A 15,943-nucleotide genomic window follows, 5' to 3' on the forward strand; every position below is an offset into this window, starting at 1 on the left:
CTCCCCCCTCAGCGACTCTCTGGCTTCCTTCCTCTATCGCCACCTGCCATTCCCCACTGAAGAGCCCTTTCTCGATCTTGGCCCATTTCTTCAAGTTGCCGCTCTGTAATTCCATCTGGGCCACATCCTCCCCTGGGACTGGCATGGCCAGCCCTCCTGGGTTTGTTCATGGTGGGGCTGCCCTCCTGGGGAGAGCCAGTGGTCCTGATGAGGAAAATCTGGGCCTACAGAGGCTGGCTTCCACGCTGAGGTTAGAACCTGCCGGAAATCGGAAATCAGGATGTTGCTTGCACTTCCCAGTGTGAGAGGTGCAGAGCTGGGGATGGGAATTCTTCTCCCAGTGCTCTGGCTGCCCCCTGGCTGTGAGCATCAGACACAGAGCTGGTGGCCCTGTAAGTGCCCGCTGCACAGGACATTTGCTGTATTCCTTGCAGGCCCGGAAGGAGGCCGGGCTTCCTCTCCCTTTCCAGCGTGACCTCAAAATCCATAAGAACCGACTGCCCGGTTGGAGTTGAATCAGCAGATCAGTGCAGTGGAGTTGGGGAACCAGGCACAGAAAGTGAGTTTCCATATCTTTGGGCCGGGATTGGAGCTTGCCTCAAAGAGCCCAGAGGTGCGGTAGGCAGTGAGAGCTGGCGTGGCAGATCCCCTTTCCCCAGGCGTGGGGTGAGGAGGGGAGAACAGGCTTGACTGGGAGCCCCGGGGCAGGATTGAGGTCAGAGCAGAACAGAGATAAGGGATTTCAGCTGTTCTTCTGCACAAGTGGAATACCCATTCCTCCCCCCTTTACTTTTTGGGGCGGGTTATCAGGAGGACAGAGGAGATGGTTCTAGAAAGGGCTCTGAACGTGTTGTAGCAGTACATGTTGTAGCAGCGTCAGGTCTGAATGTCTGTGCTTACACTGATGAGGAGTTGGGGATCCCCCCCCCCAGCCACAGGCCCTGCCCTGGCCACATGTGGTCTGTGCCACTTGTCTGGGGTGCAGGCCTGGCAGGTTGGGTGACCCCCTGTGACTATCAATTTACTGAGGCATCATCAGTGCCTCCTCTCACGGCCACTCCGAAGCCATAACGGGGACTCCCAAGAGTACCCCTGACACTGAGTGGCATGCTGGAGAAGGTGCAGGCAGAGGACAGTCATCTTGTCACCTAGGTGAACAACAGAAGCAGTCCCAAACAAAACCCAAAATTGAAACTGTAATTTTTATTGGAACATAATTGAAAACCATAACATAAAAATATCTCTCATCACCAGAGATACAGATGACAACTGGAGAGGGCTGGTCTTTTGCTCTGGTGAACGCCTGATGGAAAATAAAAGGCCTGGACAACCCCTGGCCTTTCCTTGGAGCCCCCCTCAGAATGCCCATGGCAGGCGGCTGGAGGCAGTGGAGAGAGAACTGGGGGAAGGCCTTGCCCCTCCGCCTCTTTGGGAAAGCTGAGGAGAAGCCAGAGGTCACAGAGCGTTGGAGGGCTGGCTTACAGCCGCCATAGCCAGGCCAAAATGAAACATCTGGCACCTGGCTGGGGGCGAGTGGGAGGTAGGAGGTGGGGGGTGGGGAACTGAGGCAGAAGCACAAATCAGTGCTCTGCACCTTGGCCCTGAGATGGCCTCCGCTGGCACCGGACGGGGAGACCAAAAATAAATAAAACCGACGTACTTCAGGGAGGGAGGGTGATGGACCCATTAAAACACGGTATGTCCAGCGTGAGTGGAGAAGAGCCGGGGGAACACTCATGAAGGCCAGTGGCCTCCAAATGCAAACAGCCGATGGGGGCAGGGTGTGGGGTAGGGGCCATTTATTGGAGGGGCTACAATGGGGTTGCTGGCTGAGTCTGGGTGGGCTCGCCATGACCCTGACTTTCTTTTTTGTCTGGCAAGTCTACAGGCCACAGATCTAGAACTAGGAAGCCCAGGCTGCCCTCTACTGGTGATTCCTGACAATGACCACACATAGCAGGGCCGGACGGGCACCCATACCAGCTGGGAGCAAACAAGACCCCAGGAACCACCAGCAGTGACTGCGCTCCAGACCAGGCCTCCCTCTGGGAGGCTGGGAGCCTCTCCAAGTCTTGGAGCAGGCTTCTCCATCTCTGCCTGGCCCGCAGAGGGGCCTGGGATGAGGGTCTCTGGTGCTCACTTCAAAGGCATGGAGAAGAACTTGTTCCCAGACTTGCAGCGGACCTGCTCGGTATGCACACGCAGCACCATCTCGGGGTCTTCAAACTCATCCACAATGTTCTTCCACCGGGAGACGAGAAAGGACAGTCGCATTAGGGGAATCAGGGACCCAGAGGGCACTGTGAACAAGATCAGCCTACTAAAATCCTTAAGGGGGTAGGCACTGCGGAGGAAGGCTGAGGGCCGCACAGTCTCCACGCTTAGGAGTCTTGTCTCATCAGCTCTGCAGTCTGGGGATGTGGGTCCTATCATCCCAACTTTGCAGAGGAGGAAGTGGACGCTCAGAACCCGATAAAGCTGGAAGGGGGATGGGGTCTGCGGGAGCCTGAAATCAGGACTCTTTACCCCATGGCCTGACTAGGCCAAGAGCAGAAGTGGCTCTATCCTCCGGCACACACTTTGTCTGGCTTGCAGCATGTTAAAAAAAATTTCACATTAGTGCCAACATTTGAAAATGAAAGATCGCACGTAAAAGTCTGAATTTCTCGTCTCCCTTGAAAAACAGAAGTGCTAGCGAGACGGTCCACATTCCTGCATGGCAGCATCCCCCACTCTCCTCTCCCAACGGTGGAGGAGTCCCAGCTCCTCCGAGGGCCCTGATGGGAAGGAGAAATGTCTCACCTACTTAGCAGAACAAGAGGGTTACCAGGGTGGGCGCGCCTCACACCTGGCACGGTTCCCTCATTTCCAACACCTGCCGGTCCCTGCTGGGCACCGGAGTCTTAGACCTCTGGGCAAGGGGCTAGGACTTCAGGAGAGGCCTACAACATTCCCTCAGATCAGTGGTGGAGGACAGTGCTTCTCAAATTTTAACGTGCATGCAAGTCCCTAGAGATCTTGTTAAAATGCAATTCTGATTTCTTAGGTCTGCGTTTAGGTCTGCATTGGGGCCAGAGTCTGGATGGCTAATAGGCTCCAGGGGGCTGCAGCCAAGGGACTGCCGTCTGAGTAGCAAGGTGAGGTGATAGGGGTCTCCTCCCCCAGATTCTGGTTTGCACACATAATCCTCAGGGCCTGTCGCCAACCCTCCCACTCCCCAACACAGGGCCCATCACTCCTGGTACTGGGCGCCCTCTGTGCTCCCGCACTGTGAACACACCTGTAGTTCCTGCAGACACCGCCCTTCTAGCTGGAGACGCGCATCCCCCACACACCAGGCCAGACTGACGTGGAATGAAGGGTCCTGTGGAGGAACAGCAGGGAGGCAGGAGGTCGCCTGGATGCCTTGGCAGGTGCAGATGTGACAGGAGCTCTGTGACCATTGTCACGGTATCCTTGCCGGAGTCCTGGCCTGCTCCATGAGGGTCTAGACCCTCAGTGCCGACAGTATTGTTCCCAAGTACCTTCCACAGATGAAAGAGCTCTGGGTTGGCCCCAGCTGTGGACTGAATTGTGTCCGAGACCTCTCCCCGCCCCACCTGCCAGATGCCTATGTTGAAGCCTCGACTTCCAATGCAATGATATTTGGAGATGGGGCTGCTGGGAGACAATTAGGTTCAGAGGAGCTTATCAAAGGGGGTCCGTCGTGATGGGATTTGTGCCTGTATGAGAGATGGGAGGAAGCTGGCTTCCTCTTTTTCTACCATGTGAGGACACAGCAAGAAGACTGCTATCCACAAGTCAGGAAGGGAGTTAGCACCAGAAGCGGACCACGACGGCACCTTGATTTTGGACTTCTAGGCTCCAGAATTGTGAGAAAACAAATTTCTGCTGTTTAAAGCACTCCATCTAGGGTATGTTGTTACGGTGGGCTCAGCTGACTAAGACAGTCCTGCTTCCAGAGGCTTTCCCTTAACAGTCATTAAATCTGGGACATGAACGAGAACGCAGGCTCCAACTCTGTTTTCTGATCTAGAACATTTCAATAGATGACATACTTTCTAAGATGAAGTGAACAAAAACCAAAATGTCTAAAATTATGAGTAATAATCTCCACTGAAATTCATACTTCTATGCCTCAGCAAGATTTTAAAAGAATACATCAAGCAAAACCAAGGGCTCTTGAAGGACCCAATACTCAGTTTGGAGTCAAATACCCCTGGAGGGCATGGGGCACCCTGGGTGAGGTGCAGAAAGGTGGGGGAAGCCACCACTCTTCCTGGGGTGTTAATTTCACTAAAAAAAAAAAATCTGGGAAAACTACTATTTCTTAAAAAAGAAACATGAACACGGATCCATATGGAGCAGAATGGGTAAATCTTGTGTACACCGAAGATGAAACAAGAGATTTCTGTGAAGCGTCGGACTTCCGACGGGCCGCACCTGAGTACGCCCCTGGCTCCTCTACTCCCCGCTGTCCCGGAAGCCTGTGCCCTCTGAAGTCTGGCATTTGGGACGCTTCACGGGGGCAGGTTCTGGAGGGCTGTTCAGTTTGCCTCTAACAAGGGCTCCTTTGAGGATGGTTTGTTTCCACTTTTAGGCGGGCCAGTGGAGAGGAAGAGGCTGTTTATTACCTGGTAGAAAGTGGTGAGGTCAAATTCCTCCATGACTCTGTCTACCTCCGAGACCAGGTCCAGGAACTGGGGGTGCCCAGAGGTGACCTCAAGTCCGACAAAGGTCCTGGGGGAGGGCAAAAGTGGAGATAACGTGGGCATGAGATGCAGCCCCTGAGAACACAAACCATCCACACTGGGGGCAGGGAAGGCGACAGGAAGCAGTCAGGTCAGGGCTGGCGGTTCTCCCTCCTCCCCTTTAGGGTGCCTCGCTTGCCCCTGCTCTGAGCTGGCTCTTTCCTCTGTCCCTAAACCTTCCTTCCCCAGTTCTAACCACAGATCTCTCCTCCTTCCTAGAGGCTCATGACCCTTGAGGAACTCCTTCATCTGCCCCGCCATGTGTCTATAGCCCCTCACATCACTCCCGAGTCTGTACTGTTTCTCAGGGATGAGGTTCCTGGGCACCGGCTCCCCTCCCCTCAGCTCTCAGACATGCTGCCTCATCTTTAAAACCCCATCTTTAAAAACCCTCCCGTGAGCCCACATCTTCAGCCAGACACCCTCCCGGTCTCAGTGAAACTTATTAGATGACTTGCCTACTGTCACTCTCTCTAATCCCTCACCTCCTAGTTTCAACCCACTCCACCACTTCTGGAACATGCTGGGCTCATTGGTGCCTCACAACTGCCCAGTGACGGACGTATCAAGGGCAGGCGTGTGACGGCATGGAAATCAGAGGTCACGGAGGTGACAGTATGAGCTAAACGTTCAACTGGGGATGGAGCTGGGCAGGGGCCCATGTTTTTTTCCAGAGGCAGGCTTTTGTTCACTTCACCAGGATATTTTTCTCTACCTCTGCTCCCCTCCCCTCCACGTTCCTCTGGTTATTTTTCTTTTCTTTTTTTTTTTTTTTAAAGATTTTATTTTATTTATTTGACAGATAGAGATCACAAGTAGGCAGAGAGGCAAGCAGAGGGAGAGAGAGGAGGAAGCAGGCTCCCTGCCGAGCAGAGAGCCTGATGCGGGACTCGATCCCAGGACCCTGAGATCATGACCTGAGCCGAAGGCAGAGGCTTTAACCCACTGAGCCACCCAGGCGCCCCCTCTGGTTATTTTTCTTAATGAAAGGTTCAGATTTAGGAACAGCTGCTTTTGTGGTCATAGAGTTGGTTAAAACACAAACAAAGAGGGTGCCCGGGTGGCTCAGTCATTAAGCGTCTGTCTGCCTTCAGCTCTGGTCATGATCCCAGGGCCCTGGGATCGAGGCCCACATCGGGCTCCCTGTTTGACGAAGCCTGCTTCTCCGTCTCCCACTCCTTCTGCTTCTGTTCCCTCTCTTGCTTTATCTCTCTCTCTGTCAAATAAATAAATAAAATCTTTAAAAGAAAAAAAAACCACAAACAAAGAAAAAACTGGGACAGACAAGGCCAGAAGCAAAGCATCCTTTGAATCTTACTCCGAAGAATCTTGTAGAAAGAACTGGTGGCCGACAGGGAGACCCACCTGGTTTTCTCTTGATTGGTATAAATCTTTACCCGGTTGGCAGTAAAGAAGAATCTGGAATTTAGAAGAGGAAAGACCACGTTTCAGGAAGAATAATAAGAAAAAAAATCCAAAAAGTTTGTATCAAAAAGGAGGACTTTGAAAATACCGTTAACTCACTGTACCCTTCATTTTGTTATCCTATTATACAGGTGGTATAACTGAACCCTAAAATGTTAGAGCTGGACAAGGCCTTACATCATCACCCAGCTGAAGTAACACATAACTTCATTCAGATGCTGGCGAAAGTGTTATTAATAGCAGTTCATCCAAATGAACAATGAGACTATTTCAGTTTTACTGATGGGAACTGAGAAAGTCTTATTCATCAGAGAGGTGATAAGAGATGAACATTTCCCATGTGCCAGGGGCTGAGCTGAGCGCTCTTCAGGCATGAGCTGAGGGAGTCCTCACGCGACTCCGTGACGCAGGCGCTGTAACTCTGCCCGTTCCACAGACGCAGAAACTGCGGTCAGGTAAAGTTGAATTTGGTGAGCCATAATCTTAACCTCAGTCTGTCTGATTCCAAAGCCCTTGCTCTCACCTATAATGTTTTAACGAGGGGAAGTGGGTCTCTGTTGGTGTGCAAATGGGGCAGAAACACCTGCCCACCCACATACCCACCCATCCCTCAGCTCAGTTACACGGGGCCCATCGCGTTCAGCCAGTAAGTCCTTTCATTCTGGCTGGTTCCCTCTGTATCTCTGAGACACTAGATCTTAGGCGGGCCCCCTGTGGACCAACCTGGCAAATCCCACTACAGGAAATGATCACTGACCGCCTCCAGGCCAAGGTTCCATGTGACGGAACACAACAACCCAGCATGCTGGGCAGACTCTCACAACCTGTCCAGGGCTCAGACTCAGTCAACTTTTGGCCTCCCCATCAGCCTTCAGCTTCCTAATGCACCTCTTCTGGGGAAAATGGAAGGGGCGACAGAACCAGCAGGAGCTTGGTTTAAGCATCAGGTTTACCCAGAGCTCAGCAAGGGACTTGACAAACATCCTGAAGTGGACGCTTGAGGTTTGTGCCCAACTGTGAGGGTTAATGTTATGTGTCAAGTTGACTACCCAGAAGGATGACCAAAGGGCTGGTAAAGCATGAAATCTGGGTGTGTCTGTGAGGATGTTTCTGGAAAAGATTACCATTTGAATTGGTGAAAGGAATAAAGCAAATGGCCCTCCCCAGTGTGGGAGGGCATCCCTCAATCCACTGAGGGCCTGGACAGAACAAAAAGCCGGAGGAAGGGCAAACTGGCGCTCCTATGCTCTCTGAGTGGAGACATTCATCTCCCGCCCTCGGACACTGGACATTGATTTTCCTGGTTCTTAGGCTTTTAAGCTCTATCAGGACTTATACCATCAGTCATCTCCTACCCTCAGTGCTTCCCTCACCCCCACGCCTGATTCTCAGGCATTTGGACTCAAGGCTGAATGATACCACTGGCTTTCCTGGTTCCCCAGCTTGCGGATGGCAGACTATAGGATTTCTCGACTTTCCTAACTACGTGAGCCAATTCCTATAATAAATTTCTCTGTATCTCTATCTCTGTCTCTATCTCTATCCTATTGGTTCTGTTCTCTAGAGAGCCCTAACACAGATTTCGGTACCAACAGTGGTTCTAAACCAGGATTTTAAGGTTGAGTTTTCTGAATTGGTTCTGAGGCTTCCGGAATTGGCTCTCTAATCTGATTAGATTCAAAGACACTACTGACTATTTCTAGTAGTAAATCGAGTGCTGGTAGTCCACGTGGGAACCGATTATAGAGACGTGTACAATATCTGCGCCGCATCATCCTAGGCAACCATCTATTAGAAGGAGCTAAGTGACTGTATGATACTTTCTAACAGTTTGGTGGAAACTACAGAATCTAATGACATTGGTTGTTTGCTCCTAATGTGGCCAAAGTGCTAAAAGAAAAAGGTGAGCTTAGGGATTCGAATTCTGCACTCAGGCAGCATCAAGGACCTAGGAACCTCTAGGTGTGCCCTAATAGGAAGACCCTCCTGTCCCATAGCCTCAGGGCTGTAACTGCAGAAAAATCAAAGGGGAACCGCATGCTGTGATTGGCTGAATTATACCAGTTGAACTCCCAGCTGTGCTCACTGCTACCGTTCAAGTGAGAGCACTGCCTGGGAAAGACGGGGGATCCTTTGGAAGGGGCATGTGTGGGAAGCACTGAGCCCCTAAATTCTTACGAGCTTTCCTTCCCAGTGGAAGTGGCCCCCAACAACAGTGGTTTGGGCCTTGCCACCTCCATCTGTGGGGACTCGGCGGGCGCTGAGGGTTACCCTGCAGGAGGACGGCGAGGCTCCTCAGGACCCACTCCTGCTACCCCTTTGTTTCTATTTTTTTTTTAAAGCTATTTTATTTTAATGTTTTTTTTTTTAAAGATTTTATTTATTTATTTGACAGAGAGAGAGAGAGAGAGAGAGAACACTGGAGCAGAAGGGAGGGGCAGGGAGGGAGAGGGAGAGGGAGAAGGAGAAGCAGACTCCCAGCTGAGCAGGAAATGCGACTCGGGGCTCAATCCCAGGACCCTGGGATCATGACCTGGGCTGAAGGCAGACCCTTAACCGAGCTACCCAGGCGCCCCTTCCGCCCCCCCACTTTGCTTCTAGACCTATAACTAAAGTCCTGGCAGTCCCCTAAAGGTGAGGTACAAAGCGGGACTCATGAGATGTGCCATACTTCAAAGTACTACCCGAGTATTCTGATCTACATGAGCAGAAATCCAGGGAACGTGTGTGGGTATTAAATGTGTGGGATAATGGTGCAAGCCTCATAGAGTTGGCTCAGGCCGATTTCCTGATGCGGGCTCATGAAGCAGAGATCCTGCGTGAATGCCGCAGCTCGGGGGGTGGGAAAGGATCTCACAGTTTGCTGGGTTAGTTGCCTGAAACGTGGACCAAGGGGTGGCTCCAGTGAGGGAGCTGGAGACACCCAAGCTGAAAGGTGGGTGTAGTTGCCATGGAAGGCAGTGGAGCCTCAGGCAGGCCTAGGGTACTGGCTAATTGTTGTGGTGCTCCGAGAAGTGAGCTAGACAGGAAGCCTGCGAAAAGTCTTACTTCATCTGTATAAGCAGAAACAGCATAGGCCGCAGAGTGAACAGTCTAATCCGATCATAAAAGGAAAGTCATGGACCCTCAATTTTCAGACTTGAGCCAGTTTATGGACCTAAGACCCCTTGAATGATGGGGAGGGCCGGTCCCTTTGAGGAAGGACCCTGGTACACTACTAAAATTTTATAGTTCATTTTTTCCCTAGCCTTCTCAAAAGGGACCTATGGCCTTTTGCCAGGGTAACTGTGCATTAGAGAAAAGGAAATAATCAGGCCTTCTGGGAACTACCAGATAAGGCCGTGAACTAATTCCAGGAGACCAAAACATCACTGTGGCCCTCTAGTCAGAGTGGGGGCTCACGGAGGCCAAGTGACCTATGGAATTTCAGCTCAGGCCTGTCTCGGTGGGCCCCCAAACCCACCCTGTGGTTATTCCTGCAGTTCTGAAAGCATAATTGGAATACACACTCAGCGGCTGGCAGAATCCCCACATCTGTTCCCTGACCTGTGGAGCGAAGGTGATTATGGTAGGGGAGCCACCTGGAAGCTACCAGAACTGCCTCAGCCTCGGAAAGTAGTGAATCAGAAGCAATACTCCATCTCTGGAGGGATCGCAGAGATCAGTGTCACCACTAAGGACTTCAAAGACGGGGGGAGGGGATTCCCACATCTCCACTCCACTCTCCTCTCTGGCCTGTGCAGAAGCCAGACGATCTCAAAGAACGACAGTGGGTTAGAATAAGCTTAACCAAGTTCATGACATTGATGATGACACTATTGATTGGGCCTAATGAGTGGCAAGTAGCCATTAAGACGCTAACCAACCCCTCTTGTCCCAGGAAACTTGCACTGGAAGGCTGTTCTCCCATTTTTTGCTGGCGGAGGGGTCTCTACCCCGCTGCCCCGGGGGTACACACCTGCCCCAGGCCTGGCCAGTCAGAACACAGCATTCCCTCAGTTGTAGCAACAGAATCAAAGGTGTGCTACCCACTCTTGGCCAGAGGCTCAACCAGACAAACTTGAAGAGGCCACCTAGCCTGGCTTTCTCCAGGACACAGGGGTGGAAACACCATGTGCTAGCAAGGAGAGCCAGCCCAGTGACCTAGGTGCTATTCTCTGGTCCCACAGGCAGCAAGAGGATAAGCGACATCTGGGCTCCCCAGGGACCAGTAATTCTAGCAATGGCCTGTTGGCAAAGTTTCCAGAGGCCCCAGTAAGGGACTTGTCCAGGTAAAGGACCACTGCGTGCAGAGGAGCCCAGCGCCATGGCTTCCTGCCACAGGTTTCGTTCTCACACGGTCCTCGCAGCCCAGATGCATGCAGTGTGGTGATAAAGTCCTTTTTGCCAAAGTCATGTGGCCCCAGACCCAGCTGACATTCCACCTCTACCGAGAGAACAGAGCTGAAAGCAGGTAACGGGAACAGCCTCACGTAGAAGGGGACAGGGTTCTGCTAGCTGAACTCACAGATGGAGAGCCCGTTAGCCAAGTCAGACCCATCAAAGTCATTCCTGACTTTTGCTGAAGCTCTTAAAAAAGTGGGCTGGCTTCCCAGACTGGTAGGCTGGCAGCCCCAAGTTGCCCGAGGCCTCTTTGCCTTTGTGAGGAGGAAGCCCACACAGAGAGGGGCAGAGCTAAGAGATGGTGACAGCCAGGTGCCGTCTTCTGGTCACCCCAGTCCACTCACACATGAAGCCAGCGTGACTTCTGAACTTTTTAGTTATACCAGCCTATGAACTCCCCCTCAGTTTAAGCCACTTTGGGTTGGATTTCTGGTATCTGTGACCAGTATGTCCTGACTAACAGACATATTGCTCCGTCAGTTTGGTAGTGATGATAAAAAAATGGGGGTGGGGGAGTGGGGAGGAACTGAATGAGGTGGAGAGAGAAGTTTTAGTCCTAATTCTCTGGCTAACTGAACTGGAACGAATCCTTTCCTCCTCTGGCCCTCAGAAAGGGCTGAAGCAAATAGGCAGTTCCCTACCTGGGTGGAGTTCGTCTATGGAATTCCTAGGCCTGAGGCCTCCACACTGGGAGAGTGGGGCTTTCGCTAGAAGACTTCAGTTTTTCTCCTACACATCTCCACGTCCAAGCTTTCAAGTAACACCTCATCTGAAGCAAGGGCTCTGCAAAGAAAACCACCAACTGGATGGCTTCTTGGGCTCCTTCTGGAACCAACACTCAGAGGATCCCTCTCTCCTCCTGCTCAGTCATTCAACAAACATCCATTTGATGCCTATAGTCAGCAGAGCACCTGGAGCAGAAACATGGGGAATGCAGAAAGAAGGGGCGCTCCTGGGCCTGCGGGAGCGTGGCTCCGCAGGGGACAAGGACCAGATAGGCATAAAATGAGCACGAGGGTATAAGCTGCCCCAGTAAGAGATGATCCCAAGGAATGGGGAACTCTGGGGGAGATGCCAAATTGGAGAGCCTCTGGGAAGGAGCAGGGCTTTGATATGGCCAAGTACAGGAGGAAGGCACTCTGGAAGGAAGAAGAAATATGCAAAGTTGAGGAAGGAAAAGTTTGAGGCTGGCCAAACAAGCCAGAGGCGGGGTCCAGGTCCCATCCTTCCCCGAGCACCATGCCAAGGCCTACACAACCTCATTTCACTCTCATAGGTCCCCTTGGAGGTGGCTACCACCGATCCCATGACCTGCGCACAGGTAAGGATGCGAGGCTTCCAGAGCTTCTGTGGCCTGTCCAAAGTCACCCAAGGCAGGGTATGTGGCAGGCGGCTCCAGATGTTCAGTGTTCAACCTTCAGGTCTGGCCTGCTGGCTAGGGTAGTACGCCCCACATCTACACCCCCACAGTAGCTTAGGACAGGAAGAGGAGCTGAGGGGAGGAGAAGCAGAGGAAGCACCAGGCACTCACCGCTGGAAGGAGGCCAGGCGGTCCTTCAGAGCCTGCACGAAGGGAACGATCCAATGATGCCGCAGCACCACGCTCTGGGACAGGCTGACGTGGAATGCCTCCATCCGGACTAGCCGGGGGACATATGTCTGGGCATGGGCCAGCAACATGTCCAGCAGATCCAGGAAGTCCTCCCTCGTTTCATCTGGAGGCAAGAGTGGATAGGGCGGGCCATTCTCTTAGCCAGGGCCGTGTGGCTGAAGGAAGAATTCCAGAAGGCAGAGAAAGGCCTTGTTACTCTGGACTTTGGGGGAAAATTACTTTGAAAGCAGCCTAGATCTATGGATTTTAATATGGTTTTTGTGGTTATAGAAGTAACACACATATGCTCTATGAAAGAGTTCAAGTAAAAAAAGGAAATATGCAAAGGAGAAAGCAGGGCCTCCTGAAATCCTATCACCTAGAGCAGCAGTCTCCAAACTGTTTTGATCACCTGGGCCATTAGGAAACAAACTCACACGCATCCCTGCAATAAACGTGTATTTATTTATGTTACAAATGTGCATGTTACAAAATTATGTCCACTGTAAAATGTACACTGTCGAGAATGGAAATTTTTATTTATTTATTTAAAGTTTATTTATTTTTTGGCTATCTCCATACCCAACGTGGGGCTTGAACTCATGCCCCCAAGATCAAGTCGTATGCTCTTCCGACTGAGCGAGCCAGGCGCCCCGAAAACAGAAACTTTAAAAAGATGAGATAAAAGGAGATATATAAAGAAGTTCTAATACTTTTCTTCCAGATGGGTCATCTTGACCTCTCCCCAGGGGGCATACACCCCACTTTCAAGACCACTACCCTAGAGATCAAGACTGTCGGAGTTGGATGCCTTTCTTCCCAGCCTCTTCTCAGTGTTTATCCTAGTGTACACATTTTATTTGTTGAAAAGATGAGAGTGTACCATTCAAACTGTTCTTCCACTGGCTTTCTTTTTTTTTTTTTTAAATTTATTTATTTGACAGACAGAGATCACAAGCAGGCAGAGAAACAGGCAGAGAGAGGAGGAAGCAGGCTCCCTGCTGAGCAGAGAGCCCGACACGGGGCTCGATCCCAGGACCCTGGGATCATGACCCGAGCCGAAGGCAGAGGCTTTAACCCACTGAGCCACCCAGGCGCCCCCAAACTGTTCTTCCACTGGCTTTCTTCATGTAACACTACAGGGTGGCTAGTCTTCCTTTCAGTGCAGCGGGCAAGCTCATGGTCACTGGTCCACAGTAATCCATAATCACGAACAACACTTCCTTTATCAGTCCCTATTAGACGTTGAATCTCCTGATAAATATTCAGAATGCTCCTAAATTTTCACAAAGACAAAGAACACGACAACGACCACCACTGAATGTTCACATATTCTTCTTCTTCTTTCTTAACCAAATATGGGCCTGGAGCTACATGGGTAAATGCTCACACCCCGTGTGTTAGTCAATTTATCCCAACGCTCTGGTGAGCAGGCAGTGTAGAGACTCATTCTTCTGTGGATGGGGAAATGGAGGTTCTAAGAGTTGACCTGATTAACACAAAATACTAAGGGCCACCACCTACTCTGTGTATTGTGTTAAGAGCCTGACATAAATAGGGCGCCTGGGTGGCTCAGTCGTTAAGCGGCTGCCTTCGGCTCAGGTCATGATCCCAGGGTCCGGGGATCGAAGCCCAAATAGGGCTCCCTGCTCAATGGGAAGCCTGCTTCTCCCTCTCCTGCTCCCCCTGCTTGTGTTCTCCCTCTCTCTGTGTCTCTGTCAAATAAATAAATAAAATCTTAAAAAAAAAAAAAAAAAGAGCCTGACATAAACAATCTGATTTAATCTTCACAAAAGTCCCAGGAGATACAGATTTCTATAATCCCCATTTTAGAGATAAAGACACTGAGGCTCTGGGAAGTCCAGTAACTTACTAAAGGGTGCCAAGCCTGGGCATTATTTGCCTGCCAATCACTCATGTAGGCTGGTGGTGGTGGGAGGGGGGACCTGCCCAGCACACCCAGGGGTCTCTTAGAAATAAACTGCCAGCTACAGCCGCACTCCGGGTTGGCCTTGACACTCTGCCCTAGACCCTCCCTTGGTCACCTCCTCTGAGTGGGAAAACATTATTCCCAGAATTAAAAAAAAAAAAAATTTAGGCAATGAACTCGAAACTGAAAACAAGTTTACAGAAAAACTCCCCAATTTTCTCTGCTAAGTCCATCTCTTTCGTATCATCCTACCATTCCTGTCAGAGGTTTCTGGCTTGTTCCTCCTGGTTAGGGCCAGCTTCCTCCCATCAAGAGGTACCTGTCAGGGGTGCCTGGGTGGCTCAGTGGGTTAAAGCCTCTGCCTTCGGCTCAAGTCATGATCCCAGGGTCCTGTGATCAAGCCCCACATCGCATCGGGCTCTCTGCTCAGCAGGGAGCCTGCTTCCTGGCCGCCCCCCCCACACCTGCTTGTGATCTCTGTCGGTCAAATAAATAAATAAAATCTTTAAATTTAAAAAAAAAAAAAAAAGAAAGAGGCACCTGTCAGTCTCAGCCTCTCGCCCTTTAGACGTTACTCACATGGCACATAGACGTGGGTGGCCCAGTTGCCCCGCTCATGGGGGAAGGTGCGCACCCGGCCTCCATGTTTTTCCTGGTCGTCCTCAGGCTCTCCCTCAGTGTCTAGGAACATGTGCAGCACACTGTCGGGTACCGGCAACCTCTGGCTGGGAAGAGGGCTCTGGGAACTGCAAGAGAGAAAAAGGAAATGAGCACACTTAGCCTCCTGGCATTCTCTACCTCTGTAGCTACAACAAAAGTTGTAACCCCTATCCAGGGTGACTGTATGCATCCATTTCCCACCATGTGCTGCAGGCAGCTTCTAGATAACCACAAAACTCTTTCCCCAGTACTGTCTCATTGGGGTCTCCCAACAGCCCTGGGAGTCTGACTTTAGCTGGGGGCCTGGTTCCCACGGGAGACTACTGGGCAGGCAGCACAGTGTGGTTCAGAGGTCACATTCCCTAGGTAGACAACCCTGAATTGGAGTAGCGCTTCCTAGCTTTGGGATCTTGGGCAAGTCATGTGCACTGTGTGGGCCTCAGTTTCCTCATCTGTAAAGTGTACCCCGACCTAATAGAGCTATTGCGAGATAAACAGAGATGCCACTGCTTGAAAGGCACTCTTAAAAGCACCAGGCGTGGCACTTGAGAACAGAAGCTCCACGAAGTCAGACTTCGACCGTTTCGTTCACTGCGGAGTGTCCCAGCCCGAGCCTGGCGCAGAGCGGGTGCTCCATGAGTATTTACTGGATGAATGGAAACACTCTCCAAATGCGGAAACAGACCTAGGATGATGCTGTGGGTGCGCGCCAGGAGATTCCGGCGGCACCAGGAGATCCCGGCGGCCAGCGCTGGAGGCTGGACCCGAGCCCACGTTTCCTGCCTCCTCACCTTGGCCTAGCCAGGTGGGGGCACTCTGGGGCTATGTCCAGGGCTGTCCTCCGGACCCTCCTTTCCCGCTGTGCCCCTCTTCTTTCCCTGGCGAGCCGCCCCGCATCATCACCGTTTTGCCCCCAGACGCTCGGGTCCCGTCGAGGTGTCGCGCGAACCAGTACTCTCCCCAGAAAGATCTCGCTCCTTACCGCCGGCAGCCTCCAGCTCCGGGTCGCGCCTGGGCCCCGGCCGCGGCCTCGGCTTCATCCTCATCCTCCGAGCCGCTGCTGCTGTAGCCCACCAGGGGCGCCGCACTCATCGGGCCTTCACTACAACAGGCCGTACCCGCGAGCGATCGCACCCGGAATTCAGCTGCGCCGGAAGTACCCTCCCGTGGGCGGAGCCAGGGGAAGCACCTCCTCGGGGTGGG

General features: G+C 51.9%; 1 protein-coding gene across 4 annotated transcripts; it reads right to left on the minus strand.

Annotated features, from left to right (window-relative positions):
- Window positions 1-1,138: 1,138 nt before the first annotated feature.
- On the minus strand, window positions 1,139-15,903 carry USB1 (U6 snRNA biogenesis phosphodiesterase 1). Of its 4 annotated transcripts, none has more exons than XM_045987692.1 (7): window positions 15,723-15,903; window positions 14,660-14,826; window positions 12,091-12,274; window positions 6,117-6,170; window positions 4,635-4,740; window positions 3,281-3,524; window positions 1,139-2,241 (listed from the first exon to the last, which is right to left on the minus strand). In XM_045987692.1, exons 1-7 carry the CDS (start codon window positions 15,830-15,832, stop codon window positions 2,228-2,230), a joined length of 879 nt encoding a protein of 292 aa, XP_045843648.1. In that variant the 5' UTR covers window positions 15,833-15,903; the 3' UTR covers window positions 1,139-2,227. The 4 variants fall into 4 exon arrangements, with proteins under 4 accessions (XP_045843648.1, XP_045843650.1, XP_045843652.1 ...); XM_045987695.1 differs by having other exon boundaries at window positions 1,140-2,241; window positions 3,281-3,364; window positions 15,723-15,901; XM_045987694.1 differs by lacking the exon at window positions 6,117-6,170.
- Window positions 15,904-15,943: the final 40 nt, after the last annotated feature.

The sequence above is a fragment of the Meles meles genome, chromosome 19, assembly GCF_922984935.1.
Source record: "Meles meles chromosome 19, mMelMel3.1 paternal haplotype, whole genome shotgun sequence".
In the NCBI taxonomy this organism is placed as follows: domain Eukaryota; kingdom Metazoa; phylum Chordata; class Mammalia; order Carnivora; family Mustelidae; genus Meles; species Meles meles.